This window comes from Acomys russatus, chromosome 5 (assembly GCF_903995435.1).
Source record: "Acomys russatus chromosome 5, mAcoRus1.1, whole genome shotgun sequence".
Classification (NCBI taxonomy): Eukaryota; Metazoa; Chordata; class Mammalia; order Rodentia; family Muridae; genus Acomys; species Acomys russatus.
In genome coordinates, this window is record NC_067141.1 from 31,120,944 (window position 1) to 31,147,098 (window position 26,155).

Sequence of the window (26,155 nt, forward strand, 5' to 3'; positions counted from 1 at the left end):
CAGGGGTCACATATCAGATATCCTGTATATCAGATATTTTTTCCTTTGGGTTTTTTTTTTTTTTTTTTTTTTTTTTTTTGAGACAGGGTTTCTCTGTGTAGCCTTGGATGTCCTGGGCTCTTTGTAGACCAGACTGGCCTCAAACTCACAGAGATCTGCCTGCCTCTGCCTCCTTGAGTGCTGGGATTACAGGCATGCTCCACTATGCCCAGTGTTTGTACCACCTCACTCAGCATGATTTTTTGTTTATTTGTTTTTTCAAGACAAGGCTTCTCTGTATAGCCTTGGCTGACCTGGACTCGCTTTGTAGACAAGGCTGGCCTCGAACTCACATCGATTCACCTGCCTCTGCCTCCCAAGTGCTGGGATTAAAGGCGTGCGCCACCACATCCAGCTGAGCCACCTCTTTTTTTAACAGTAGCAAAATTACAGTTATGAAGTAGCAATGGCATAATTTTGTGGTTGGTGGTCACCACAACATGAGGAACTGTATTAAAGGGCCATAGTGTTAGGAAGGTCAAGAATCACTACATTAAATGAAAAATAACATAGGTAAACTGAGTCTCAAACTAGCATGGCTGTATTTGAGTCTAAGCTTGTGTGCTTTCTCTTCTTTTTCTTTTTTTAAAAGTTTTTTTTGAAACAGGGTTTCTCTGTGTAGCCTTGGCTATCCTGGACTCACTTTGTAGACCAGGCTGGCCTTCAGCTCACAGAGATCTGCCTGCCTTTGCCTCTCAAGTGCTAGGATTAAAGGTGTGTGCCACCACCACCCTGCTGCTTGCTGCTTATGTGTTTTCAAAGCCAGAGAAAAGGATTTTCTTGTGAGGTCTTGGAGGTGGGGAGTGCTAGGGAGGGGACAAAATCTGGACCACAGAGCACAGACGGGACACACACACACACACACACACACACACACACACACACACACACACACACACACGATAGGGTGTCCTGACTCTCAGTCTCTCTCTTAGTTTACAAAGCAGCTGCTAGCGCACTCTAAAGCCACCCTAGTGCTCTGTCTGTTGTTTTGTGAACATAGCCGTACATCAGAGGCTGTCTGGCCCATGTCTTCTGAAGAGCAAAAATGATGTGTGTTTCCAGGCCTGAGGGTGAAGACTTCCTGGACAACAAGTGTACATTTATTACAGGGTGTGGTGAGGCATGCCTTTAATCCTAGCATTCAGGAGGCAGAGTTAGGTGGATCGCTGTGAGTTCAAGGCCAGCCTGGTCTACAAACTGAGTCCAGGACAGCCAAGGCTACACAGAGAAACCCTGTCTGAGGGAGAGTGGGAGGGGGAGGAAGAGAAGTGCCAGTTTAGCATGAGGAAGTCTGGTTCAGTTTCAAGTCTAAGTCAGCATGCTGTGTCCACTGAGGCAGACACACCTGCCCCTGGGACCTCAACTGTTAGCTATAAAATGGAGAGTCTGTGGGACGAGAAAAAGATCTAGGCTAGAATAGTCTTCACATTCTTAGAATTCTACAAGAGCTGTGGCTCACCCAGCCCTGCCTCAGCCCAGATTGTCCCCAGGGTCTGACTTCAGCGTTGGCCTGACCGCATCTTTGACACATTACAGCTGCCTCCACCAGCCATCCAGCCTTTCCTTAGGATACTGGCCAGACCTCAGAGCTCCAGTGGAACAGGGGCTTCAGGCAGTCCTGTCAGGCCAGAGGGCACAGAGAGTGGGGTGTTCAGGCCCATGTTTGAACTCCCCAGTCTCTTCCCTCTGCTGGAACCGGCATCCTTCTCTCCTTCCCTGGTGAAATATGAACTCAGGGATCCAGGGAGAACTCTGGCGGCAGAACATTCCATCCAGTTGTCCAAACACTGCACAGCTGGCGGAGGGAGGGGCAGCCAAAGGAGGCAGTTGGAGAGCCCAAAAGTTGTGTTGTTTTCATGGAAATGAGGGAGACCTTGCTGGGGGAGTAGGGGCACTGGTGGGTATGTGTTCAGACCCTGGCTGCCTGGAAAGGCTCAGAGGACAAGGAAGACAAAGCAGTCCCCTCTTGTGCACACTGTCTTGGGCCCTGCTTGTCCAAGGTCACCCTGTGGAACTCCTGCAAGAGTAGATTCATCTACCTCAGAGCCTGCCCAGCCAGGTCTGGGCAGCTACCTCTCGCCTTGGGAGTCTCCTCGTGACCAGACACCAGGCTCAACCTCAAGCTATAGGGGGAGGGCAGGCAGGGATGAGAATGAAATAGGAAGCCCCAGAGAGACAGACTCTAGACGACAGCTCTGTTGCCAGCTGGCCCAGTCCCAACTCTCTCTCCCAGTGCCCTCTCGTCAGTGACCCTGGCTGACTCTTCAAGCCTCAGTTTCCTGATTTGCAAGAGGAGGGGGTTGACCCTTTACTGGCTCTGTCAAAGCTCTCTTCTAAACAAATGCCCAGAAAGCAGCTTGTTTCTTTGTGAGGTTCTCAGCACCTCTGACTCAGTTTCCCCACTAAGCTCCCACCTCCACCCCCACCCCCCACCCTGTGCCTTTTGCCACCATCCAGGCCAGGTTGCCTCAGGGTGGTAGGAGATGCACCCCCTTTCTGCACATCCTGTTTTCTGCTAATGGTTTCCAGGTGAGGCCTTGGTTGCCCTGCAGAGGAAGGTGGGGGCACTGGAGAATTTAGTAGGGGGATGAGCGAGGAGCAAAAACAGGAAGGGGGTGGGAGCAGGCCATGGAAAATTCACAGCCAGGAAACCCTCCGACAGCATCTGGCTTGCATTAGGCTAAGCAGGCTTTCCAGCCCAGAGCTCAGCAGAGATACTGTTATCCGCTGGCTGGTTGGGCGGGGTGTGGTGCTGGTGGGGGGGGGGGGAGGCTCAGAAGAACCCAAAGGCTGACCAGAAACAATAGTGAAGGTAGAGGACAAGGGGGTTAGGAGGTGCCCCTGTGACGCTAATAAGGCACAAGACCCTCCACGAAGGCTGTTGTCTCCCAGAGAGGAGACTCGGTCTCATTTTATAGGCTGAGCCCCAGAGAAGTTAAGTGACTTGTCCAAGACCACACAGCCAAGGAGGAAATCTTTTTCCTTTTTTCAAAGGCACAGAATGGGATGGAAGCCGAAGTTAATGTGACAGTTGAGCGTAGGGTGGCTCAATATTTATCTTGCATGCTCAAGGCTCTGGCTTCAACCCCCAACACCACAACCACCCTGCTCAGAAAAAGAGAGAAAGAATGTGGGGGACGATGTTTCTTTGTTTTTTTTTTTTTTTTTTAAAGAGCAGTTTGAGGTGTATCTGGGAAATGACAGCTGATCAGATGTGTTTCAGAGGCTGACATTCCATTTTATGGCTGGGAAAACTGAGGCACAGAGCCGCCAAAGCTACATTGAATTGTCCTTTGGTGATGGTAGTTAATGGTTTTAAGGGGTTTTAAGAGGACAGGAGGTGGACAGTCTCGAAAGGGGTCTTGTTGAAGCCCGGGGCATCAATGTGGGGGGAGCTTCTCTCCTGCTTTCAGGTATATTGTCTTGTCCTGCTCCTAACCCACAACCCAGGAAGGAGGCCCAAGTCTTCCGCTGCCCGCTGAGCCTCAGGAGTTAATAATTAAGGGTTTAAGAAGATAGAAGCCTGTCTGAGAGGCTCCGCCCGACCACTCGGCTGCTGCTCCTGAGAGATAGCAAAGGTTAGTGTGAGGCTCTGCCTGGAGTGGAGGCAGGCTCTGCTGCTTACTCTACTGGTGGTCTCCAACGAGACCTCAGCCTGGCCCCCAGGTATGGAAGCCTCTGAGGAGCCCAGGCAGTGTCCTGCCCGAGGGTCTTGCCCAGTGTTCTTGGCCTTGAGCTCAGGCACTGTCCGCTATGCACCATCAGGTTTGGGTCCTGTACCTGAGAGGAACTTTAGAGAGGAGCCCTGGGATGCAAGCAGGTGAGCTGAGGTCTTGGGACAGTGAGGGGAGGTGGGGGGATGGGTCTTGCCACTCTGCAGTGACAAGGGGCACCAGAAGATGGCTTTGAACATTGGGATGTTTTGAATTGGGAAGAATTTTAGGAGCTTCCTACAAGGTGGGCATTAAGAGAGGAGCCCTGATTGTCTGGTCCAACTTGAGGGTTAGAAGGTAGAAACTGAACCTCAGAGAGGGTAAGCCACTCACTCATCCCAGGACACAGCTAGAAACAGAGTCTGCGACTGATTCATCCAGGCTGTCTCCCAAATCCCATCTGCCTTCTGTTTCAGTCTAAGGTCTGTGGCTAAAGGTAACAAGCTGGGGAGGGGAGAGTGGACAGGAAGTGATTGTGTGGAAGGAGGGAAGATGAGGCTGGACCAAGCACCTAGTAGGTGTTCAGTAACCTTTGGAGGGCTGGCTGTACCCAGCATAGCTTCCAGAAAAAGAAAGAAAGAAAGAAAGAAAACAGTGGCTCTGGGTTGTCTCTTGGGAAAATTGCTGTAATGAGATTCGACCTCACCACCGCTGGCCATGTGACACAAGGCAGGTTCCTTAACTTCTCTGAGTCCATCCCTTTCCAGTGGCACAGCAGGGATGCCTGTGCTGCTGAGAGGGGGATGTGTGGCTTGAGTTCACAGAGGCTAGATGCATAGGTGACAAGATATTTTTGGTTAATAATTGCATGTCAATGCTCTTAGGGTGGTGACCACACACTTGTCCTTTGAGGCCTCCCTGAAGGGCTCCAGGTTGAGGCCTCTTCCTCTGGCTCTGTAGACCTTTATCTCCCACTAATTCCACTGCCATCCTTTATCTTTGCCCTGGCTTTTAAAGACTTGGAGGGCAAGGGCCCTGGGCTGGCCTCTGTGTGTGTGTGTGTGTGTCATCGTTTCCTCCTTCCCTTAGATAGTGACCAGAACGAGGATCAGAAAAAACAGCATTTGCTCAAGGCTTAGCTGGTGAGGGGTTCAAGTCAACAAAAACATGTTGACGTCTGCTTTGGCCAGACCCTAAGCTGGGCTGGGCTGGGCTGGGCTGGGTGCAGGAACATAGCTCCAAGAAGGGGTTGGTCCTTGCCTGGGAGAAACCAATAGTCTGGTAGATAACCACCCGATAGGGAGGGAAGGACACAGGAGACCTGGGCTGAGAGATTCTGTCAATGTGAAAAGGATGCTATGGAGAGCTGTCAACGTTCTCCATGACAGATGATACTGGCCATGGAAAAGACATGGATTCTAGTCACCATGTCCTTGTTCCTATACGATGGGAAGGAACATTTTTTTGTTTGTTTGTTTTTCAAGACAGGGTTTCTCTGTGTAGCCTTGACTATCCTGGACTCGATTTGTAGACCAGGCTGGCCTCGAATTCACAGTGATTCACTTGCCTCTACCTCCCGAGTGCTGGAATTAAAGGTGTGCGCCACCACTGCCCAGCTCTCTTTTCTTTTTTTAAAATTCTTATTTTATTATGTGTGTATGTCCCTGTGTGGGTTTGTACACATTCATTCAGGTGCCCACTGAGACCAGAAGCATAGGATCCTCTGGAGCTGAAGTCAAATGAAGTTGTGACCTGCCTGATGTGGGTGCTGAGGACCAAACTTGGGTCCTCTGCAAGAGCAATGGATGCCCTTACTGGCTAAGCCATCCATCTCTCTAGCCTAACTCTTTTCAGTTATGTTATGTTATGTTTTTGGTTTTTTTGAGGCAGGGTTTCGTTGTGTGGCCCTAACTGTCCTGGAGCTCTCTTTGTAGGCTAGGCTGGCCTCGAACTCCAAGAACTCACTTGTTTCTGCTGGGGTTAAAGGTGTGCGCCACTACTGCTGGGCTCTTTTCTGTTTTGAAAGAGGAGACATTTTTAGTTAGTGAAGACGAGTCCTAGGCTAGTCGAGGCTTTGGCAGTTAGGGGCCCTTGAGAGCAGCAGGTCTCCCATTCCCCTTATCATCTGTGTTACTGGGGTTTCATAAGCCAAGCATGGTGGCACATGCCTGTGCTCTCAGCCACTGAGGAGGCTGAAGAGAGGGTATCAGTTCAGCCCAGAAATCTGGAGATCAACCCAGGTAATATATGACACACCCACAGAAAAGAGGGGACTAAGGGAGAGGAGGGAGGGGGGGGGTCCAGCCTGGAGCAGCTCCTGTTTTCCCATGGTTCTTAGACAGCTCAGAAATGGCAGCTGAACGCCTGTTTGTGTGCATGGGTGAGTGAGATGTATTCTCCAAAGCCCAGAGAGGCGTTGGCTATTGGATCCTGATCTGAGGCTGAGCTTCATTCAGGTCAGTCAGTGGTCAGGGCCAGGAGGACAGAGGAACTCAGGGAAAGGTGACCAGTAGCTAGGGATTCAAGCTTTTTGCAGATTTTTTTTTTTTAAGTACCTGGGATAGGCAGGTGCTTGTGAAGTTGCCACAGTAGTCTCCAGAACTTAGGATGGCTAGAAAGGCTGGGTGAACAGTCTGGCCAAAGGAACACTCTTTTGGGTTAACGGCCCCGCCCCCTTCCAGGAAGCCCTATGTCACTCAAGGACTGATGCAGAGCTGGGATAGAGAAGTCTGAGTGAGTGTGCAGGAGGTGTTGCGGGCTTTAAGTGACAATCTGCACGAGAATCAGATGAGACCCCCGAGACCCATAGTAGGTTCTCAAGCAAGGGCGGTCCAAAAGGTCAAGGCAGAGAGTGACTGAAAAAGGCAAAGGCCAGCTCTGGCTACGAGATGAAAGAACCAGTCTTGCCCTCGCTCTGCGGGATCACTGTCCCCACGCAGCTAGAGGGACAGGGCTGGGCCGGCAGAGGGGCGGGGCCGGGCACGTGGCCTGGGGCCCGCCTCTTGGGCACGTGACCCTCTCTGGGCCAGGGAAGGGTTGGGGTGGGGCGGAGCCGCAAACCCTAGGCGGCCAGCTGGACAGACTGGCGGTGAAGCGATTGACAGGCGCCAGGGCAGCTCTCGGACTCCAGCAGAGTTGGCGGCGCGCGTGGACGCGGCTGCGGCAACGCGGAGAGCGGAGGCGCCGGGATGTGGAGCGGGTAGGTCCCCACACGCCGGTGGTTCTGCGCTAGGTCTTGGGCCGCGCTGGCCTCCTAGGGTGGGAGACTAGGGGGTCACCGCTGTTGTTTGCACCCCATTTGGGAGATGATCGGTACTCAACCCTGCCTGCAGTGGAGGGGTGCCTGGTAGCGTGAGGACACGCTGCAGCCAGAGAGCTGAAAGGACCTTGGCGGGACCAATCTGAGTTGCTTCAGGGTGGGAAGGGTGACAGTGCCAACTCCTCCTAGCTCCAGTGGAGCGCGTGAGAGAAGTGGTGGAGAGAGAACGAGTGGGAGTTATGTATACCCTAAAGTAAATCTGGGGCGCACAGTTAAAGGAAGGAACACCCATGAACTCTGGGGAAACAGTGCAATTGGGAAAGCTGCCTGTGTCTCTCCAAGGTCCCTGGCCAGTTGACTGGAACCTTTTGATTCAAGATGTGGGGTGAGTAATATCTTCCCTCAGTTTGGAGCGGTATAGCACAGACCCCGAGTCCTGGGTGAGCCCCCTTCCCATCATCCCTCAGCTCCACTCCCCTTCTGTTAGGAACATTGGTTCTTAAGGCTGACCCCTGTTCTTGGCCAATCTAATAGGAGACCCTGTCCTGTGTTCACAAAGGTTGGTGTCCTTTCTTGAATTTAGGCAAATGCCATTTTCTTCCCTGGGCTGCAAAGACTAGGTCTTGGCAGCGGGGGGGGGGGGGGTGGAGGGTTGGGAGGTTGGGGGTGAGGGGTGGGGGTGTTTCTGCTAAAGACTGCTCCAGGCTAGGAAGAAGAAGGAAAATGCCTGAGAGAGGAACAGGTGAGTTCCATTTACTCTCATGGACCCCAGCTGAGTCTGAGCTCAAGTGCCAGAGAAGAAATAAATGGGGCTTCGAGCCCAGCCAGGGCACCAAAGCTGAGCTCCTGTGAGGTGTGGGCAGGCTTGGCTCTTTTAAGTGCCGCAGAAGCCAGCCTGTGTTTGTTGGGATTCTGCTCCAGTGAAAGTCTAGCTAGGCCTGGGAAGTGTTTTGGGGTGGGTCCCTGGGGTGCCTGCAGAGGTTGACGCCATCCTGCTTGAGGATGCATATGCTTTGGGAACTGTGTGATTGAGGAGCAACCTGGGCTGAAGGAAGTTGTGAGCCCTTATGGTGGATGGACTGAGGTAATTGCTACATGACCCTAAGGGTGGCTCCCTTTCTCTGGAGCTGGGGCCACCTTGAGCACTTTGTGTGTGTATGTACGTGTGGAGGATCAGAGGAGATGTCAGGTGTCAGGTGTCCTCTCTCTCTCCACTGTAGTGCCTTGAGACAGGGTCTCTCACTTAACCTGGAGCTTGTTGTTGACCTGAGCTGGTGGTTAGTGTAGCCCAGCGATTCCCATGGTGCCATGTGCCCCTGACAGTGCTGAGCTTGCAGCCATCTGTGGCCACACTGGGATCTGAACCCAGCTCCTCATGCTTGTGTACAAAGCACTCATACCCACTGAGCCATCTCTGTAGCCCTTGGACATAGGAACCGGAGTCTGAGCTTCTAGCATGCACTGAGGACGTAGGAACTTGGAGTGCTCCACTCCCGGCAGCAGTTAAGGCGGGGAGGACCATGCTCAGGGTCCCACACTGCCATGTAACTCACTCTGTGTGACCCCCTAGAAGCTGCCAAGGAGGTATATCCTAGGAGCTATGGATCCGAGCCCAGAAGGGGCTGGGGTCTGGCCAATCCAGAGTTTCTGGGGTTGGCTTCCTGCTGTTGGATGTACTGAGCTGTGGTGTTTATGGCAGGGTTAGGACCTGGGGATGAGTGGAAGTGACTGGACTGTGTAGCAGCCAGGAGCAGAGATCCTCCTTAGGACTCCAGAGCCTAAGCCTAGCACTCTGAAGTCAATGGCAATTCTAGTCGGATTTTAGGAGTGGCAGAAGTGGGTTCAGGGTCTCATGTAGCCCAGGATGTCCTCGAACTCCTTGTATGGCCAAGGATGACCTTGTCTGTTTCCCAGGTACTAGGATTACAGGCATGTGCCACCATGTCTGGTTGGCACAGGGCTGGGCATAGAATCTAGAGCTTTCTGTGTGCTGGGAAAGTACTCTAGCAACCGAGCTGTCTTCAGCCTTAGTTTTGCTTTACTTTTGGGCACATGTTCTTGCCATATGGACTAGGCTCACTGGAACTCTTTTAAAATAAACGCGCGCGTGTGTGTGTGTGTGTGTGTGTGTGTGTAAGATGGGGGAAGGAGTGCATGTGTCACTACACATACAGAGGTCAGAGGACAATTTTGTGGAGTTGTTTCTCTCCTTTTATGTAGGTTCTGGGGACCTAACTGAGGCCCTGAAACAGCAAGCCCCTTTCCTCACTTAGCCATTTCACTGGCCCTCACCTAGAATTCTTGATTCTCTTGCCATAACCTCCTGGGTGCTGCACCGCTACACCTAGCTCTCTGATTTCACGTTTAGGGGTCCACCCTCCCCGCAACGCACCCCAGACTGGGGTTCCCCTCCTCCATCTCCTATAGTTTTATAGGCCTTTGGTCTTAGGGGCCAAGCCCAATCTAGACGATAGAATGAGGATGATGCCTTTAGAGTTGTGCACCCAACACAGTCCTTGGCACTTCCCACTTGGTCAGCTTCTGGGCTGCCTCTGTCCCACAACTTTGGTGTGACCCGCTGGTCTCAAGTTTCCCCACTTGCTGGATGGGACTAACCATACATGTCTCTAGGGAGGGCCAAACTCCAATGGACTGCTGAGAGAAATGTTAAGATCACCCAGCCTCCCCGCTGTTAAGGGCCATGCCTTTGCCCCAGGCCAGTGACTAGGGCATTCCAAGCTTACAGGTGTCTAGGCGCTGCATTCTTGAGCAAGTCACTTAACTGTTCTGGGCCTTCACTGCCCTAAGAGCTTCTGCCATGAACCCTAAGGCACAGGGGACTGAGGGCCCCAGGATGAGGCAGATGATTCCTCCCACAACCCTGGCCTTTCAACAGGTAGAAGTGTCTTCTTGCCTGCTGCTCCTTACCCAGCACATTTGTGTCCAGGATCAGACCAGACCCTCGGTACAGCTCTGCCCTGCAGGGCCTGGGAACTGGATGTATATTCAGTAAGCCTTGGGAAATGAGGAAGGGAGAGTATAACGTGAAATAGGAGGGAGAAGGGGACGCCATGGTGGCTCCTGGAATCTTCCTTGCACCCATGGAAGGATCAGGATGTGGAAGCTGGCACAGCAGGCACTCACAACACACATGCTGAACATCAGAGGTCGTGTGTGTGTGTGTGTGTGTGTGTCTGTCTGAAATCTTGGACTAAGTGTTCAGGGGGCCTCTCAGAAGCCTGTACCAGCAGAGTGTGGGATTCTTATCTAGGCCTGGCCTGGTTCTTGGTGGAATCCCCCGCCTGGGCTGCCCTGGCTTGGCCTGAGGGGCAGTGACAGGAAGAATCTGGCCTGACCACCTACTTAGTCTCTTGATCTCATCTTCCTGCTAGAGCCTGCTGCTGTTCTTGTAACCCCCACCCGCCACCCTTCAACTGCCCCACTCCCCTCCAACTGTGGCCAGGCCCACCCTGTCTTTTGCCCCTCCCTGCGCCTCCTAGCCTTGGCTTATTGGATCCTGACTGGACTCCAGATCCTACTCCCCAGAGAAACAAAATGTGTCTCTGATTCTCAGGGTCCCCCTCTCCCACCCCTAAGCCCAGGCTTGGGTGCTGGCTGTTTCCACTCCCAGCAGCTGCCACTGTCCTGCCTTTTCCCTTCAACCACCCACAGCACCCTGTACTTCCCAAAAGCCTGAGCCACCCCCTTTCGCTTCCCTGAAGACCCCATCCCACTTCCTCATTCCCACCCCACTATTCTCATTCACCTTTCCCTTGGTTTTAAATTAGCTTGGTTAATCAATTACTGTGCTGCATATTTTACCTGCCCTCCTACCCAACTCTGGTTCCACCCCCACCCATGCCCAGGGACTCCGGTACAACACTGTGTATGTCCCCTCTCAGCTTAGTCCCTGCTAGGCAGGCAAGGAAGCCCTAGGCATCACCCTTCACCATCCCTCTCTCATTTGGGCCTTGTCTCCCTCCAACTTCCTCAAACCCCATCTGCATCCTGCCTCACTTCTCCGAAACCTTCATTTATTCCCACTTCTGGGGGCGGGGGCAAAGTCATATGCTGTTTGTGCTGTGCCTGCAGTCTGGGTTCAGTTCTCATCCTGCTACCTCCTTGTGCGCTCTCTGTCTCTCTGTCTCTCTCTCTCTCTCTTTTAATCCAGGCCACACACTCCACCCCCCCCCCCCCGCCCCGTCATTCTTGGTTGCCTTGTCATTAAAATTAGACTGCAGTACTATCATGACATCCACGGTGCTTGAAGTGTGGTGGGTTGGCCTGACTCTGAACCAGGAACCTAGAGACCAACCCTATGTACTTGTTGGTTTGGGCCTGAAGACTTGGACTGTTTCCTGGGACTGTTGTAGGCTGCTTATAGAGAGCCGTTATAAAGCCTTTTCTGGTATCTTGTTGCCACCTGCATGTCGTGTGTCTGCCATTCTGAGTCTCCTGAGTCTCCTGAGTGAGTCTGAATCCAGCCCCTGAAGCGAAATGTTGCCTTGCTGAGAGTCAGTTCCAGGCATCGGATGTGGGCTCCCAGCCCCACCCTTCTCCTGTCCCAGAGCTGCGCTCAGGGCCCCCTCTGCTGTTTATTTAGTGAACCATTGTGGCCTGGAAGAGGGAAGGGAGTCTTAGCTGTAGAAACAGCTGCAGAGAGCCATGGCCACTTGCTAAGGAGCCCAGAGCAGGCCAGTTTATCTAGGCTGGGAGAGGCAGAAGCTCAGAGGGCTGAGAGAGATCCTGTGTAGCTCTGGCCAGGAATTCCTGACCCACCCAAGAAGGTTTTTTAGTGTCTGAGTGATTGACAGGCCACAAAATTCAGGAGCCCTCCTTTAATTATACTTTGAGGGTAGAGACAGAAGTTTCTGCTGCCTCTACAGGGCAGGCATGGTGGACTGAGGATTGTAGGCATTCTACTATGTTTCCTGGGGAAGTGACCCAGGAGAGCACTTCCTGTATGTGGGGGCCCTAGGCTCCTAAGGCAGCTTTGGATGGCGGATGCTGGCTAGCTCATCTGACTCTGACCTTGACTCTTAATGTCTCTCACCCCTAGAAGATTGATTCCCATCTCATAATATACTCCTCACAAAAGATTCTATGTCCCACAGAGCCTGGGCTGCGGAGGTGCAGGGATTGTGGGTCCCTGCCTATTGGAGACCTGAGCGGTTCACATGCAGTCTTTCAGGTTAAAGTGTGTGGAGGGTCAGAAAACCTAGCTCAGTGGGACCTGTGGAACCCTTTCCTCCTTTCTCTGAACTTAGAACTGGCCTTGAAGCTGGGAAGTCAGAAAGGAAGAGGGTCTGCGGACTGGAATTCCTGCCACACTCACACTGTGCCCTTCTTCCCTTCCCGCCTCTGCCATCCCTTGCCAGGATATGAGCGCCTGCAGGTTCAGCTTCGGGACTCAGAGTGAGGGCAAGCATTTTGGGCATCTCTGCCCAGTAAGGGTTGATCCCTATTCACCTGGCTCTGTGTAACACTTCCTATTTGAGTTTGATAGCATTCCTGTGCCTGATGGTTTCCTTCCCTATCTATGGGGAAAGCAGATTCCAGGAACTTGAGACATTCCCAGGGCAAAGCATGCCACAGTCCCCTTCCTTACTCTCTCCTCAGGCCATCACTATAGGCAGGGTGTTTCTGGGTCCTAGCAAGAGTCTAAATTTATTTATTTTTTGGTTTTTTAAGACAAGGTTTCTCTGTGTAGACCAGGCTGGCCTCGAACTCAACAGCGATCCGCCTGCCTCTGCCTCCCTAGTGCTGGGATTAAAGGCGTGCACCACCACACCCGGCATGGAGTCTAATAATTTGAGCTAGGCCTGGGTGAGGCTTCCCTGCTATAACTCATAAAAAGCCTGCTAAGTTCCCCTGGTCCCAGAAACCTTTGATCATAAAGCATATGTGCTGATTACAATACTGACCCCATACTTGGCCAGAAGCTGAGAGTCCAGCTGAAGAGCTGGCTATCTGTCTCCACAGTACCCCTTACCAGCTGTTGGACCTCCATAGAAGTCCCCTCCTCTCTCTGAGCTTGTATCCCTATCTATGGTGTGGGGGAAAGACTACAGTTACTGTGTAAAGAGTGTTAAAAACATGTGGAGCTGGGTGTGGTGGCACATGCCTTTAATCCCAGTACTCAAGGGGCAGAGGCAGGCGATCTCTGTGAGTTCAAAGCCAGCCTGGTCTACAAAGTGAGTCCAGGACAACCAGGGCTACACACAGAGAAACCCTGTCTCGCAAAAAAACAAAAACGAACAAAACAAAACAAACAAAAAAACAGCAAACAAACAAAACCCCCCCAAAACAAACAAAAATAACCCACAAAACCACTAACAAAACAAAAACAAACAACATGTGGGACTGGAGAGAGAGAGAAAGCTCAGCAGTTAAGAGCACATGCAGCTCTACCAGAGGACCCAAGTTCCCAGAACCCACATCAAGTATCTCATGGCTCCTTGTTACTCTAGCTCCAGGGGGTCTGATGCTTTCTTCTGGCCCCTGTGAATACCAATACATATGACATACATAGACATACATGGACAGACACATAATGTGGGGGAGGAGAGAGAGTCAGCCAGAAGCTGGCTTAGCTGATAAAGTGCCTGCTATGCAAGCCCGGGGACCTGACTTTGAGCCAGGTCTGGTAGCACATTCTCATAATCACAGTCCTGGAGAAACAGAGGCAGGAGAATCCCCGAGGCTGCTAGTCCAGCTAGTCTAAGCAAATCAGCAAACTCCAGGGCAGAGTTCTCATCCTACATGGCTGCTGCAGCACTGTAAGGTGCCTGGGACCTCAGGGACCCTGTGCCAGCAAGCCCCCTCCCCCAAGAATAGTATTTGGAAAATGTGCTTGCCACACACACACTGGTGGAATGGTGAATCTCTGCCCTTACCTTATATTCAACGAGGCTAAGTCCCTGCCAAGCAGGGCCCAGTTCCAGGAGCCTCAAGGCCGCATGTTGGGCCTATTCCAGGACAGAGAGAAGGCTGGGCTGGGCAGTGGCCAGGGTCTTGTTAAAAGGAGTTGGCAGTGGGCTCAGTGCTGTGGTCTTTGAGATCTCACTTTCTTTTGTGTTACTCACGGGGAAACTGAGGCTCAGAGGTTCTTTGGTGAACTTCTCAGGGTCTTGAAGACAAGAGAAAGGGACAGGCCTAAGCATTTTCTTTCAAGAATTCCAAGACCCAGTCCCATTGGCCTTGTGTTTTTCCAGTGCAGGCTTGGCTGAGCCCCTCCCCCTCAATTCCCCACTGTTATCAGTCAGCCCAGCCCCCCTCCCCAGCAAGCCCCCCCCCCAACCCGCCAAGCCACTGTTGCTCTGAGGTTGCTGGCTCAGGAGCACTAGATTTTGCTGAGCAAGCAAACCCAGAGGTGCTGTCTCTGCACAAACGGCCACTGGCCAGACCTTCCCCCTTCCCTCTCCAGGGTCTGCTTTCTAGGGGGTACTGTAGTTTGGAGGTGGGGGCTGGTTAAGGGCAGCACCCCCACCCCCATCCCCAGTGCACCTAGGGTTTTCAGCTTCAGCAAGCACTGGGTCCCAAGGCCTCCGGAAGAGGGAATGTTTGTCTGAAGGCCAGGGAGAGCTGAAATTTGCTGCTCACAAAATCCATGGTTGGCAGGAAGTAGGTCTGTTCTGCCTGGGCTATTTGTAGACTCTTCCTGCCTACTGAGGCCTGGTGCTTCCTCTCTGGTCCGCCTTTGTGGACTTCTATCATATTGGCATTTCCACTAACGATACCATGTTATTGATAATGTTTGATTTGCTTTACTGTGTCTATGAAGGCTCCCACTTAACTCCCTCTTCTGTGTCAAAGTGTTCTGCCCCCTTCACCTCTCGGAAGTGACAATCACTCCCAAGACACATACATGTGCATATGAATACAAGTAAATCTTAAACCAGGCGTGATGGCGCATGCTTTTAATCCCAGCATTTAGGAGGCAGAGGCAGGTGGATCGCTGTGAGTTCGAGGCCAGCCTGGTCTACAAAGTGAGTCCAGGACAGCCAGGGCTACACAGAGAAACTCTTGTCTTGAAAAACCAAAAAGCAAAGCAAAACAAAACAACCAACCAACAACAACAACAACAACAAAAAAACACAAATAAATCTCACACACACACAAATACCTGCCATGCACTAGGTCACGACCTTTGGCATAAGAGTATAGACCCCTTCTCAGCTTCAATACATTTTATTTATCTGTCTGCTCAACAAATGTGAATTGAGTTTGGACCTAGAACTGGTCACCTGCTTCATACCAAGCACTGCCCTGTGCCCTAGGTTGGGGATGGTGGATGACAAAGGTGCATGAGTCCTGCCTTGGCCCCTAAGAGAGTTCGTGCTTGGTCATTCTGCCCTTGTGACAGTCCGGTTACAGCTGGTAGTGGCTCTGTTTTACAGATGGAAAGACTGAGGCTCATGTGACAGGTATGTGGCCTAGGGTTGGTCCCTGGGCTCAGTTCTGCAGGTCTTGAGTCCCCAACCTATGTGTGCTGATGCCCCCCCCCCTTTTTTTTTTTTGCCTTGCAGCTCATCCCAACAAGACGAGGGCCTTCCTGTGGGCCTCTCTGCTGTTTCTGTTCCCTGGAAAAACCTGGGCCCCAGCAAAGGTAACAGGGAGACCCCAGGAGACCTAGAAGAAGCCTCTGCTTCCCGAGAGGAGACCCGAGGTGAGGAACACTCAGCCGCCACTCCACTGGACGTGTCACGCCTGCGCAGCTCCTCCATGGAGATCCGAGAGAAAGGTTCAGAGTTCCTGAAGGAGGAGCTATACAAAGCCCAGAAGGTGTGTACTCCAGGCTAGGGTTGGGGGCTGAGGAAGAACAGGCAGACTGGGTGAGCCCAGATTGCTGTGGAAGGAAGGGAGAGAGAGGCCATCACTTGCCAGAGCTACATGGCCACACCCATGCTGGAGTCCTGAGCGCTCAAAGGAAGAGGCTGGCTTAACCCGGGGCATCAAGCATGCTGGGCATGCATGACACCCCTGAAGTCTCAGACGTCTAAAATGAGTTTCCCACGTCTTGTCTGGAAATCTGCTTCCAGCTCTGATGGGCTATCAGGATTTTAACCTTGTGCATGGGCTAAATAAAGTCCCACCTGGTGAAGTGAGCTGGTGGCCCCAGAGCCTGACACCAGTGGCTGGGGGAACGGAACCTGGCTGGGGTGGGGGTGTGGGGGTGGGGGATGACAGCCTCCTGCCTGCACCCAGGAGCTGAACCTGAAGGACGAGGAGTGTGAACGGCTCCGCAAAGTACGCGCGCAGCTGGAGCAGGAGCTGGAGGAGCTGACCGCCAGCCTGTTTGAGGTGTGCTGGGCAGCCTTGGGCATTGGGTGGCCCATGTGTCCAGTGTCCTGTGATCACTCATGCAGAGGTGCCCCGTCTTCTAGGAAGCTCACAAGATGGTACGGGAAGCCAACATGAAGCAGGCAGCATCAGAAAAGCAGTTGAAGGAGGCTTGGGGCAAGGTGAGACCCAAACCCTGTGTGCCTAGGCCAGCCCAAGGTTCCTGTCACAATCCTCGTCCGGGGTGTACTGCTCTCTCAAGCTAGCAAGGGCATGCAACAGATTCCTCACAGACCTCCCAGAGACCAGGAACAGGGGAACACAGGTCTGGGACATACAGGGAGGGTCTGAAACTAAGTAGCCTAGGGTACCGACTCCATCAGTGTTCCTGTTGCACCGTTGGAGACTTCTAGGGTCCTATGGAGTGCAGGAGGACCCAGTGGTTATTCTAAGGTCTCCTCTTGCTTCCAAAGCAGAACATGGGCCCGTGGCTATAGAAGATAGGCAAGCAGCTTCCTTGCTCATAGTGTTTGCCCATCGGTAAATGTGAACCTGGGGCTGTTCCTGGCTTCTGAGGGAATTCCTGAACACTCAGCAGGAACTCCAGGAAGTTCCCAGAGACCTGCCTTCAAGCAGAGGTTCACACTGTGACCTGAGGCAGGCCACGTCTCCTCTGAGTCTTGGTTTCTCTATTTATAGAATAGAAGTCTTAGCGGTTGCTCCAAGGGTGAGGGGGATGGGCTAGGTACTCCTGGGGATGCTTGGCTGCCAGGCCATGGTAGCCATGATAACACTAACCCCACATTGGGGTTGACGGTCATCTTGTCTGGGCCAGATCGACATGCTTCAGGCAGAGGTGACAGCCTTGAAGACACTGGTCATCACATCCACGCCAGCATCTCCCAACCGTGAGCTCCACCCACAGCTGCTGAGCCCCACCAAGGCCGGGCCCCGAAAAGGCCACTCACGCCATAAGAGCACCAGCAATTCCCTCTGCCCTGTCGTGTGTCCCACTGCAGGGCGTATCCCCACCCCAGACAAAGAAGGCAAGGAGGTGAGGCACGGGCCATAGGGAGCTCACCACAGGGAAGGGTGAGCATTCTTAACCATGCTAAGTCAGCGTCCTGGAAGAGCCATCCTGACCCCTCCTGTGGGACCTATCCTGTCTCTCCCTTCTCTGAACTTCAGGGTCCCTTGAACTGTGAAAGCTGGGCAGGCTCTCCTTGTTCTATGCTGGCTCTTAGAGCCTGATGGTCCTCTCTCAGGAAGCCTCTTCAGAGATACATTTCCTGTGCTAAGAGTGACAGACAGGTGCCACTGGACTTCTAGAGAGGGCTACCTGGTATTTATGACTACAGTCTTGAGATCTAAGACTACAATGTGACACTTGCATGTTCTAGGGTCCTCAGCATCCCCTGGTTGTGGTGCTGAGGCAAGTATGAGTTAGACAATATCTCTCTCCTGAGTTAGCAGGGAGACTTGGTCCAGGCTGGACCGACATGACCTTGGGTCCTTGGGTAGCTGTTAGCACTCCATTAACTTACAGGCCACAAACTTACCTCCCTCAGGGAGAGGGACCGTGGGGACACTAGAAAGCCAGCTTAGGCTGTATTAGACAAACACTGGGGAGACATGGGGTAAGAATCAGCTTGCTGGGGCTCTTGCTCAAGCCCACACTAGCTCAGAACACTCTTCATCTGTTCCTGAGCTTCTAGGGAGGAGGTGCAAGCAAAGTTCCTGGGTCCCCTTCTGAGCACTGAGCTTCCCATTGGACACTGACGTCTCCTCCTTCCTCCTGTCTGTCTCTATATGTCTGTCTGTCCATGCGTCCACCCATGCCCCTGGCCCAGCCTGGGCTGCCCCCTCTACTCTCCCTGCTCCTGTGCGTGATCCCCAGCAAGGCCATCCACCTCACCTACGAGCCGACCTGGCAGCTCCCATCTGGGGGGCCGCCCACGACCCCCAACTCCGTTACCTCTCTCTCCTTTTCCCGACAGGTAATGGCTCCTTTGGGGGCCACCCCACCTCTCCCCCTCTTGGCTTCACTCACTGTGCATGCAGCCCAGGGCAGGCCATTGTTGCCTCCTCCAATGGGCAGCAGGGAAACCTGTGACGTGTTCTCTCCTGTACGCATGTACCTTTATGTGCACCCTAGACATACAGAGACCTACGGGTTCCTATGGGGGTTTGTTCTTGAAGTTTTCTTCTGAAAGGAGTCAGTAGCAGCATTCAGGCCAAGGCCCTGGATACAAGTCCGTATTTTTGCACTGCCAAGAAACTTAATGTACACCCAGACACAAACTGTGTTGTTCCAAATTCTTTGGTGCAAAGGGCAGACGGGACCTCTTCTTCCCCTGGACTCTGCTCCCCTGCATGGCTGCTGAGGACAGGCCTGATGGTCCCCTGAGCCCTCCTGCATTTCCCTGCTCTCCTTTCTGTCAACTTTGCCTTCTCTGAGGTGCTCACTTTTATCCTTGACTACCCTTATCTTGCTTCCCCCATCCCTTGCCCCAGGTGGATACAACCCTGTTTGCAGAGTTCCAGGCTTGGAAGACATCACCTACCCTGGATAAGAACTGCCCCTTCCTGGAAAGGGTGTACCGGGAGGACGTGGGCCCCTGCCTTGACTTCACAGTGCAGGAGGTGAGGTGGGCTAAGGGTGGCCAGCTGGGAACTAACCCAGCCTGTTAGTTCCCACTCACCCAGCATTTATCTCACTGCTCTATCTTGATCTGCCACAGCTCTCAGCTCTGGTGCGGGCTGCCGTGGAGGACAACACACTCACCATTGAGCCCGTGGTGTCACAGACTCTGCCTACTGTGAAGGTGCCCACTGTTGACTGTAACAGCACCAAGTAAGCTAGCGCCCTGGACCCCTTCCTGCCCACATGGGAAGGGCCAACATGGAGCCTCAGACAGCACTCTAGGGATGCTGAGAGATGAGCCTGAGTCTTGGGCCTCCTAGGTGGTCTACAGAGCCTCAGGGTGGGTAGGGACTGTAACATTCAGGGTGACTATCTCCCAGGGTTCATGACCTAGCCTAGGACTCCCAAGAGATGGCTACGGACTAGAGGTATAGCTTAGTAAGGTCCTTGACCAGCATGCACAAAGCCATGGCATCTGTCCCCAGCACCATGCAAAACCAAGTGTGGTGGGTTTATACCTATTATCCCAGCACTTGGGAGGTAGATATGGCAGGATGATCAGAAGTTGAGGATCACTCTTGGCTACAAAGTAAGTTCAGGACAAGCACGGGCTACGTAAAACTGTGCTTAAAAATAATAATAATAATAACAGGAGTTGCAGAGATGGCTCAGCAGTTAAGAGTTTCTGCTCTTCTAGAGGTCCTGAGTTCAATTCCTAGCAACTATGGGGTGGCTTACAACCATCTGTAATGAGATCTAATGCCCTCTTCTGGCATATAGGTGTACATACAAATAGAGCACCCATATACATACATACATACATACATACATACATACATACATACGATAAACCACGAGAGAGGAGCCATCACCACTGTCCTTCTTTAGGACCAGGAAGTATCTTTGACAAAGTTCCTGCTGCCAGCTGGGGTGTCTCTTCTGGCTGGAGTCATCCTTACTCCCTCCCCCTCCTCTTCTGTCCCATAGAGATCCTGGGCTCTGATTGGCATATAGGTGACTCGGTCTCCTGCCAATAAATTACTAACAACACTGGCATGCTATCCTGCTCAGCCAGCACTGAGCAGGGGTGGCAGCAGAACTTAGCAATCAAGGTGGACTGAGGAACTTCCCTGTTGGCATTCCAGAGCCGCTGGCTTGGTGGGGCTAGTTCCACAAAGGCAGCCTGGCCACACAGAGGAACCGTTTGGGCTGGCTTTACAGGCATAGGGAAGAGAATGAAGGCTGGGGAAGCTGGAGTGTGGAATACCTCAGAGTCAGGATATGGCCGTGGAGCATGGAGCTGGGGCTGAGTGTGTAGAGGGTTGTCTGAGGTCAGGGTATAAAGAGCCTCTGCCAGTTTGGCCACCAACTCACTAGGCTGATACGTTAGGGGTCATCAGCAGACTTCTTCTTTTTGGTTTTTTGTTTTTTGTTTTTCGAGATAGGGTTTCTTTGTGTAGCCTTGACTGTCCTGGACTCATTTTGTAGACCAGACTGGCCTCAAACTCACAGAGATCCGCCTGCCTCTGCCTCCCAAGTGCTGGGATTAAAGGCGTGCATCACCATGCCGGGCCCCAGATGCTTCTTTAAAAGAGAGTTCTTTGCTCCACTCATCCTCACAGTGAAGGAAGAAGCAACAGACACTATCAATTGTCTTTTACCTGGCATTCTGTAACTATTTCCTGGGCAATATGGAAGCCACGTGGAAAGATGCTGGGTTCTGTGTGGCCTTTGGAGAAGCTCTTGGATATAGCATGGAGATGAAGGAGTAAGGGAGAGGAGAGTGGCCAGAAGGAGTGGAGGGAATCCAAACATAAGGGATGATGCAGGCTGGGGACATGGTACAGGTGTTGGGAAGGGAGCCCAGTAGAGTTTTATCATGGAGGCTGGGACTAGTGGAGAAGCAAGATTCAGGAATGGGAGCTTGGAGGGCAGGCTCTCGGGACCACTGCAACATAACGTGCAGGTAGCTGAGCTGCTGAGTGGGGTTCCCAGGCCTGGATGAGGAGAGAGGTGACATGAGACGGGGGTTTCTTAGTGAGGTCTGGTGGGCAGGGCATGAAAAGGCCTAGTGTGGGGATGTGGGAGTCACACCAGAATTCAGTTAGGGAAAAAGGGCATAAGGTCCCCAGTAACAGGGGTGGGAGGGTGGGGGATGGGGTTGGGGTACAGTTTTAGAGGCTGCAGAGGGTGGGGCCTTGGTATACCTGGCATGAGGTTTACCAAGCTCCCCTGCCTATGTGAGGAAAGAAACAGGGTCCGGGCATGGATCCAGCTGAGTTTAAGGTCTATCTTGAGGACTCTTGCCCCACCCCGCAGCTTTGTTTGGCCCTGGGCTCCTTTGGAAGCTGGGAGGGTAGGGGAGGCCAGGCCTTCCTTCCTGCCTGCGTGCTGTGCTCACTCTCCATGCACCCTCCAGCTAGCACACCTTCCGTGCTTCTGTGAGCCTCGTTCAGCCGTTGAACTTCCTCTGTTCTCCCCAGCACGTGTGCCCTGAGTGGACTGGCCCGTACCTGCCACCATCGAATCCGCCTTGGGGACTCTGAGAGTCACTATTATATCTCACCATCATCCCGGGCCAGGGTGAGTCATCCTTCACAAGCGTCACTTGGTTTCTTTGGGACCACAGGGGCTAGAACTCTAGACCTCTGGCCAGGAAGTACAGCCTAGACAACTCTCAGAGGTGCAGAGACTGCTTCGGACTATAGCCAGGCCAGGTGTCTTGTTTTCCTAGTGCTATGTGACAAATGACCATAAGTATAGGGGCTTCAGATAATATGCTGGGTTTTGTTTTGTTTTGTTTTGTTTTTAAGTCAATCTCTCATAATCCATTTGCTATGCAATTAAGAATAATCTTGGGGCTGGAGAGATGGCTCAGTGGTTAAGAGCACTGTCTGCTCTTCCAAAGGACCCGGGTTCAATTCCCAGCCACCACAATGCAGCTCACAACTGTCTGTAATTCCAGTTCCAATGGCTCTGACACCCTCATGCTAAAATAAAATTAAATAAATTATTAAAAAGAGAAAAAAGAATACCCTTGAATACCTCCCAAGTGATTCCCTGGAATCACAGGCATGCTCCACCATGCCTGTTTTTGTTTGTTTTCTTTTTTTTTGTTTTTACCATACTAGATATTGAACCCAGAGCTTTGTGCATATAGCAAGCACTCTACCAATTGAGCTACATGCCCCATCCAAAAGGTTATGTACTTTTTTTTTTTTTTTAAAGACAGTGTCTTTATGTAGTCCTAGCTGTTCAAAACTTGCCGAGAGGATCAGGCTGACTTTTAATTCTAAGAGATCTGCCTGCCTCTGCTTCCCAAGTGCTGAGATTAAAGGCATGTGCCACTGTATACCGCAGTTCTACACTTGTAGTATCTCACCTTTTTCCTGGGCCAGGACGCTGGACACTGATTTGCCAGGCTAACTCAGCTCAGGGACCCATCAGCCTTCAATTAGAGCTCAGCTCAACTGGATTCCTGTCTAAGTTCGGGGTCCTTTGCAAGCCTCTGCAGCCGCTGGTAGAATTCAGTTCCATATGTTTTCAGGACTGAAGTCCTTAAAGGCCAGCGACACCACATGGCCTGTAGAATCAGGGCTGAGGTATACCCCACGTCCACGCGGCCTCGATGTGATTCTTCCCATTGCCGGGTGCCCAAGTCTTGTTCTGTGACCTCAAGTCCCCTTTATCCCTTTCTAGCCCAACCCACAGGTCGACGGAAGGGGTCGAGCTGACCATCCTTGTGCCTTGCAAAATTATATGCAATGCTTTCTTTTATTTGTGAGCTTGGTGTCTGGTTCTGTCGGGCAAAGCTGTGTAGTGTAAGACACCAGAGTCTAGGAGGGTCTAATGGTTTGGTATGTGGTCCTTGCTCAGAGAGACTGAGGGATCAAGGCTTGGCAAAGAACATGTCCCTGAGCGAGGAACTCTACCACTCTGCCACTCCATTCTCAGGAGCCCCTTGTGGCTGCCTACTGCCAGCTGCTCACCAGGCACCTGAGTTGTGCCCTGCCTCCTCCCCACACCCCAGCCTTGTTTCCTCTTCCCTGCATGAGCCTCAGCCACAACTGGCTGATGTTTCTATCCTTTTTCACACCACCCTGTCTTTGGCAGCCTTCCCCCCAACCCCAGCTCCCTGCACCTCCTCTGATCTCCTGGCAAGTTCTCTGTTTGGGGGGGCAGGCCTAGTAAGAGCACTACCCCCTTTCTTGCAGTGTCTTTCCCTCAGCAGTCTCTGGGTGCCTCACATGTAGGCTTTCCTGTCCAAGAACCCAGGGTAAGGGGTTCCTGTGGGTCCCGCTGCCTGCTACCTCCCACCTCGACAGGTTCTGTAGGTGCAGAGCCTGCGTGGACAACTGCTGGAGCCTCTCAGTGCAGCAAGGGAAGAAGGATGACAGCAGGGAAAGGAGGCAAATCAAGACTGGCCTTAGCTTTGGCTAGATCCAGAGGGAGTCCCTAGCACAGCGCTGTCCCCATTTTAGCCGAAAGAGCTGGCCTGTGTTCCTACCACAAAACGGGCACCATGGACTCGGTGTAGCCTAAACCCTCAGGAGCTGGGAGCTGGGGCCAGGCCTGGGCCTAGACTCTGGGCAGGATACCAACGGAGCTCCTTTCTCTCTATGAGGGTCTTTGGGACTGTGCCTGTGTCAATGAAGGGTCACTAGAGCTTGGCAGGGAACAGGCCTCTTTAGCCATACTTTGTCCTCAAGCTTACAGACCAAGGCAGCTCAGAAAGCAATTAATGGCCCTTTCCGGAAATGACACATGACACCTAGTTTATGTCTGGTGGACCCAGACAGACCTCCTTGCTTCAAAGGAGCAGGTCCGTGGAGGACTGATTGGCTGCTGGTACAGGCTGCCTGATTCCATCCGTCAGCTGGGCCACTGCCTGACTCCAGCTTGACGGTCCTTACCACTGGTAAAATGAGCACGGTGAGTGCCACACACTTGCTGTGTGACTTACAGGCAGTTGCAGCAGTAATTCTTAGGAGCTATGGGAGTCTTGCTGTTGTTAATTAAACCCTGGAAGCCGAACTCTAGCAGAGTCAGAGAGCAACCTCTGGCTCTGCTTACTGGGATAAGGGTCCACATTGGCTCTTGGAGGGGACCCTAGAGTATGGGGAATCTGGTGGGTCATACCCTTTCCCTTCTGCCCGCAGATCACTGCTGTGTGCAACTTCTTTACCTACATTCGCTATATCCAGCAAGGCCTGGTTCGGCAGGATGGTGAGTGACCCCTAGTGGTCTTTTCAGGGATAGTGCTCAAGGGAGGGAGACAGGGCAGAACCGGGCTGGTTAAGTTGCCTTTTAAGTCCACCTGTCCAGCAACAGCAGAGGTCCCTCCAGTTGAAGGCCAGCAAAACGGAGCATCGTAGGTTAGTACAATGTCACTGACCCTCCTTGGTCATGGGCTCTACCTCACTCAGACGGCAGACCTGGTGCCTTCCACATATCTGGGTCAGGCTGCTTTTTCTTCTGCCCAGAAATCTTTGGGGCCACCAGAGACAACATTCCTGTTACTAGCTCTGACATTCATGGTTCTTTATGATGTCTCTCTCTGTGACTCTGGCCTACTTCTTCATGTCCACCATAACTTCCTTGCCTCCTGAGTCCTTGCTTAAAGGGTCTTCCTTCTCCAGATACAGGGACTGATGCTCTGGGCCATGCTCACTGATCTGGGTCAAGGTGGGGAAACATTGGCAACTGGAGAGGTGTAATTCTAAGCCCATTATGAAATCAACTGGATGGCGGAGGTGGAGAGTACATGCATGTCTGACCAGGATGACGGGTTTCTCAGACCACTGCCCTCCCCGAAGCCAGAGGAGAAGGCCAGGGCAGCTGCCTGGAATGACCATGAACTGTCCTCTCTCTCTCTCTCTTTCTCTCTCTCTCTGCAGCTGAGCCGATGTTTTGGGAAATCATGAGGCTGAGGAAGGGGATGTCGCTAGCCAAGCTTGGCTTCTTCCCCCAGGAGGCCTAGGGCATGGCCCCAGACCTGAAGTAGGCTCCGAGCTAGAGCAAACAGTTGCCTTGGGACGGACAAACAAGAAAGCCAGCTCTAAGGCAGAAGTTGAACTACAGATAAACAGCTGGGCTCTAGAGACAGTACTGAGCCGATACCACCCATCCCGCCTGGGACAGACAGAAGGACAGCCTGGCCTGGACTTCATGAGATGACCCTCTTGCCCACTGGGCTCTGTAGCCTCCAAGGGAATCTCAAGAAAGCACCAAAGACCAAGGAGCTCAGAGCCATTGTGAGGAGCCGCTCAGCCTTAGGGAGGGGATCCTTGAGCTGCTCCCTCCACAATTCCCTGCTGCTTACCAATCCTGTTCTAGGGGGCTGGATCTCCAGGGTACGCATTACCAGAGCCTCTAAGCCTTGGATCACCAGCACCCCCTTGTGGCCATCTCTCACTCTGTCCCCCGCCCCCCAAGCACTCTCATTAGACTGCCCCCAGTGGTAAGGCGGGTGTCTCCAGTCTGAGCAAGGTGGAGGGATAATTGCCCCAAAGTGCTCTGAAGATGAGTTCAAGACCCTTCTGTTCCTCTGCACAGAGGCCACTCTGTTCCTCGGCTCCTCCCCCAATTCAACCCCATCTCCAGGAGGCCCTGTTCCTAAAATTGCAAGGGTCTATGCCACCAGGGAAACCTCAGGATGTAGCCCTGGGCAGCTATCCAGATGGCAGGAGCCCTGTATGTGGGACTGGATTGAGTGGGCAGGCTACGCAAGACCTGGACCCTGCGGTCCCCATCACGGCCCACTGGGAACTGGGCTTGAGGGATCCAACCAAGACATATCCCTCACCACGCCCCTATTTCCTTCAAGTGGAATGTAACACGATCTCTATTTAATAAAGGAAGGCTTTGTTGGTAGGGGCTAGGCAGCAGTGGCCTTCACTCCTGCACCCTGGGGCTCTGGCCAGGGCTTGGGCATCTGAAGGAATGAAATCAAATCCTTTCCTGACTGGCCTCGTGCTTGGGATTAAGCCCAAATCCCGATGCTGCCCCCACCGCTACCACTACCAACTTGCTGTTAGGAAGACTTTCGGAGTTGAGGAGTGAATTTGCCACTCTCTGTGTTCTGCTCTGACCTGTGAGTCCCATAGCCCTCAGAGAAGACGCCCAGTCTACTAGAAGCCTGGAGTAGAAGCATCGGGGCATCCTGGGGCTTGGCAGGACGGTGCAGAATTGATTGATGCTACCTGCTAAAGGACAGATGGAGACCACAGAAATGCTGGGTGTGGCAGACGCAAGGTGGGGGTAACCAGGGTCCTC

General features: G+C 52.6%; 1 protein-coding gene across 5 annotated transcripts; it reads left to right on the forward strand.

Annotated features, from left to right (window-relative positions):
- The first annotated feature begins 3,645 nt into the window (after positions 1-3,645).
- Rab3il1 (RAB3A interacting protein like 1) lies at positions 3,646-25,299 on the forward strand. Of its 5 annotated transcripts, none has more exons than XM_051146108.1 (11): positions 6,732-6,894; positions 15,483-15,738; positions 16,162-16,257; positions 16,341-16,418; positions 17,072-17,290; positions 18,087-18,233; positions 18,751-18,879; positions 18,978-19,090; positions 21,364-21,463; positions 24,040-24,106; positions 24,778-25,299. In XM_051146108.1, the coding sequence occupies exons 1-11, from the start codon at positions 6,884-6,886 to the stop codon at positions 24,858-24,860; spliced, it is 1,299 nt and encodes a 432-aa protein (XP_051002065.1). In that variant the 5' UTR covers positions 6,732-6,883; the 3' UTR covers positions 24,861-25,299. The 5 variants fall into 5 exon arrangements, with proteins under 5 accessions (XP_051002066.1, XP_051002065.1, XP_051002061.1 ...); XM_051146106.1 differs by lacking the exon at positions 18,087-18,233 and adding an exon at positions 15,234-15,380 and having other exon boundaries at positions 6,744-6,894; XM_051146104.1 differs by lacking the exon at positions 18,087-18,233.
- Positions 25,300-26,155: the final 856 nt, after the last annotated feature.

Coding starts and splice junctions, on each gene's coding strand:
- Rab3il1 (XM_051146108.1), top strand. Junction 17,291..18,086: donor CAGACAAAGAAGGCAAGGAG/GTGAGGCACGGG, acceptor CCCCTGGCCCAG/CCTGGGCTGCCCCCTCTACT. Junction 24,107..24,777: donor AGGCCTGGTTCGGCAGGATG/GTGAGTGACCCC, acceptor CTCTCTCTGCAG/CTGAGCCGATGTTTTGGGAA.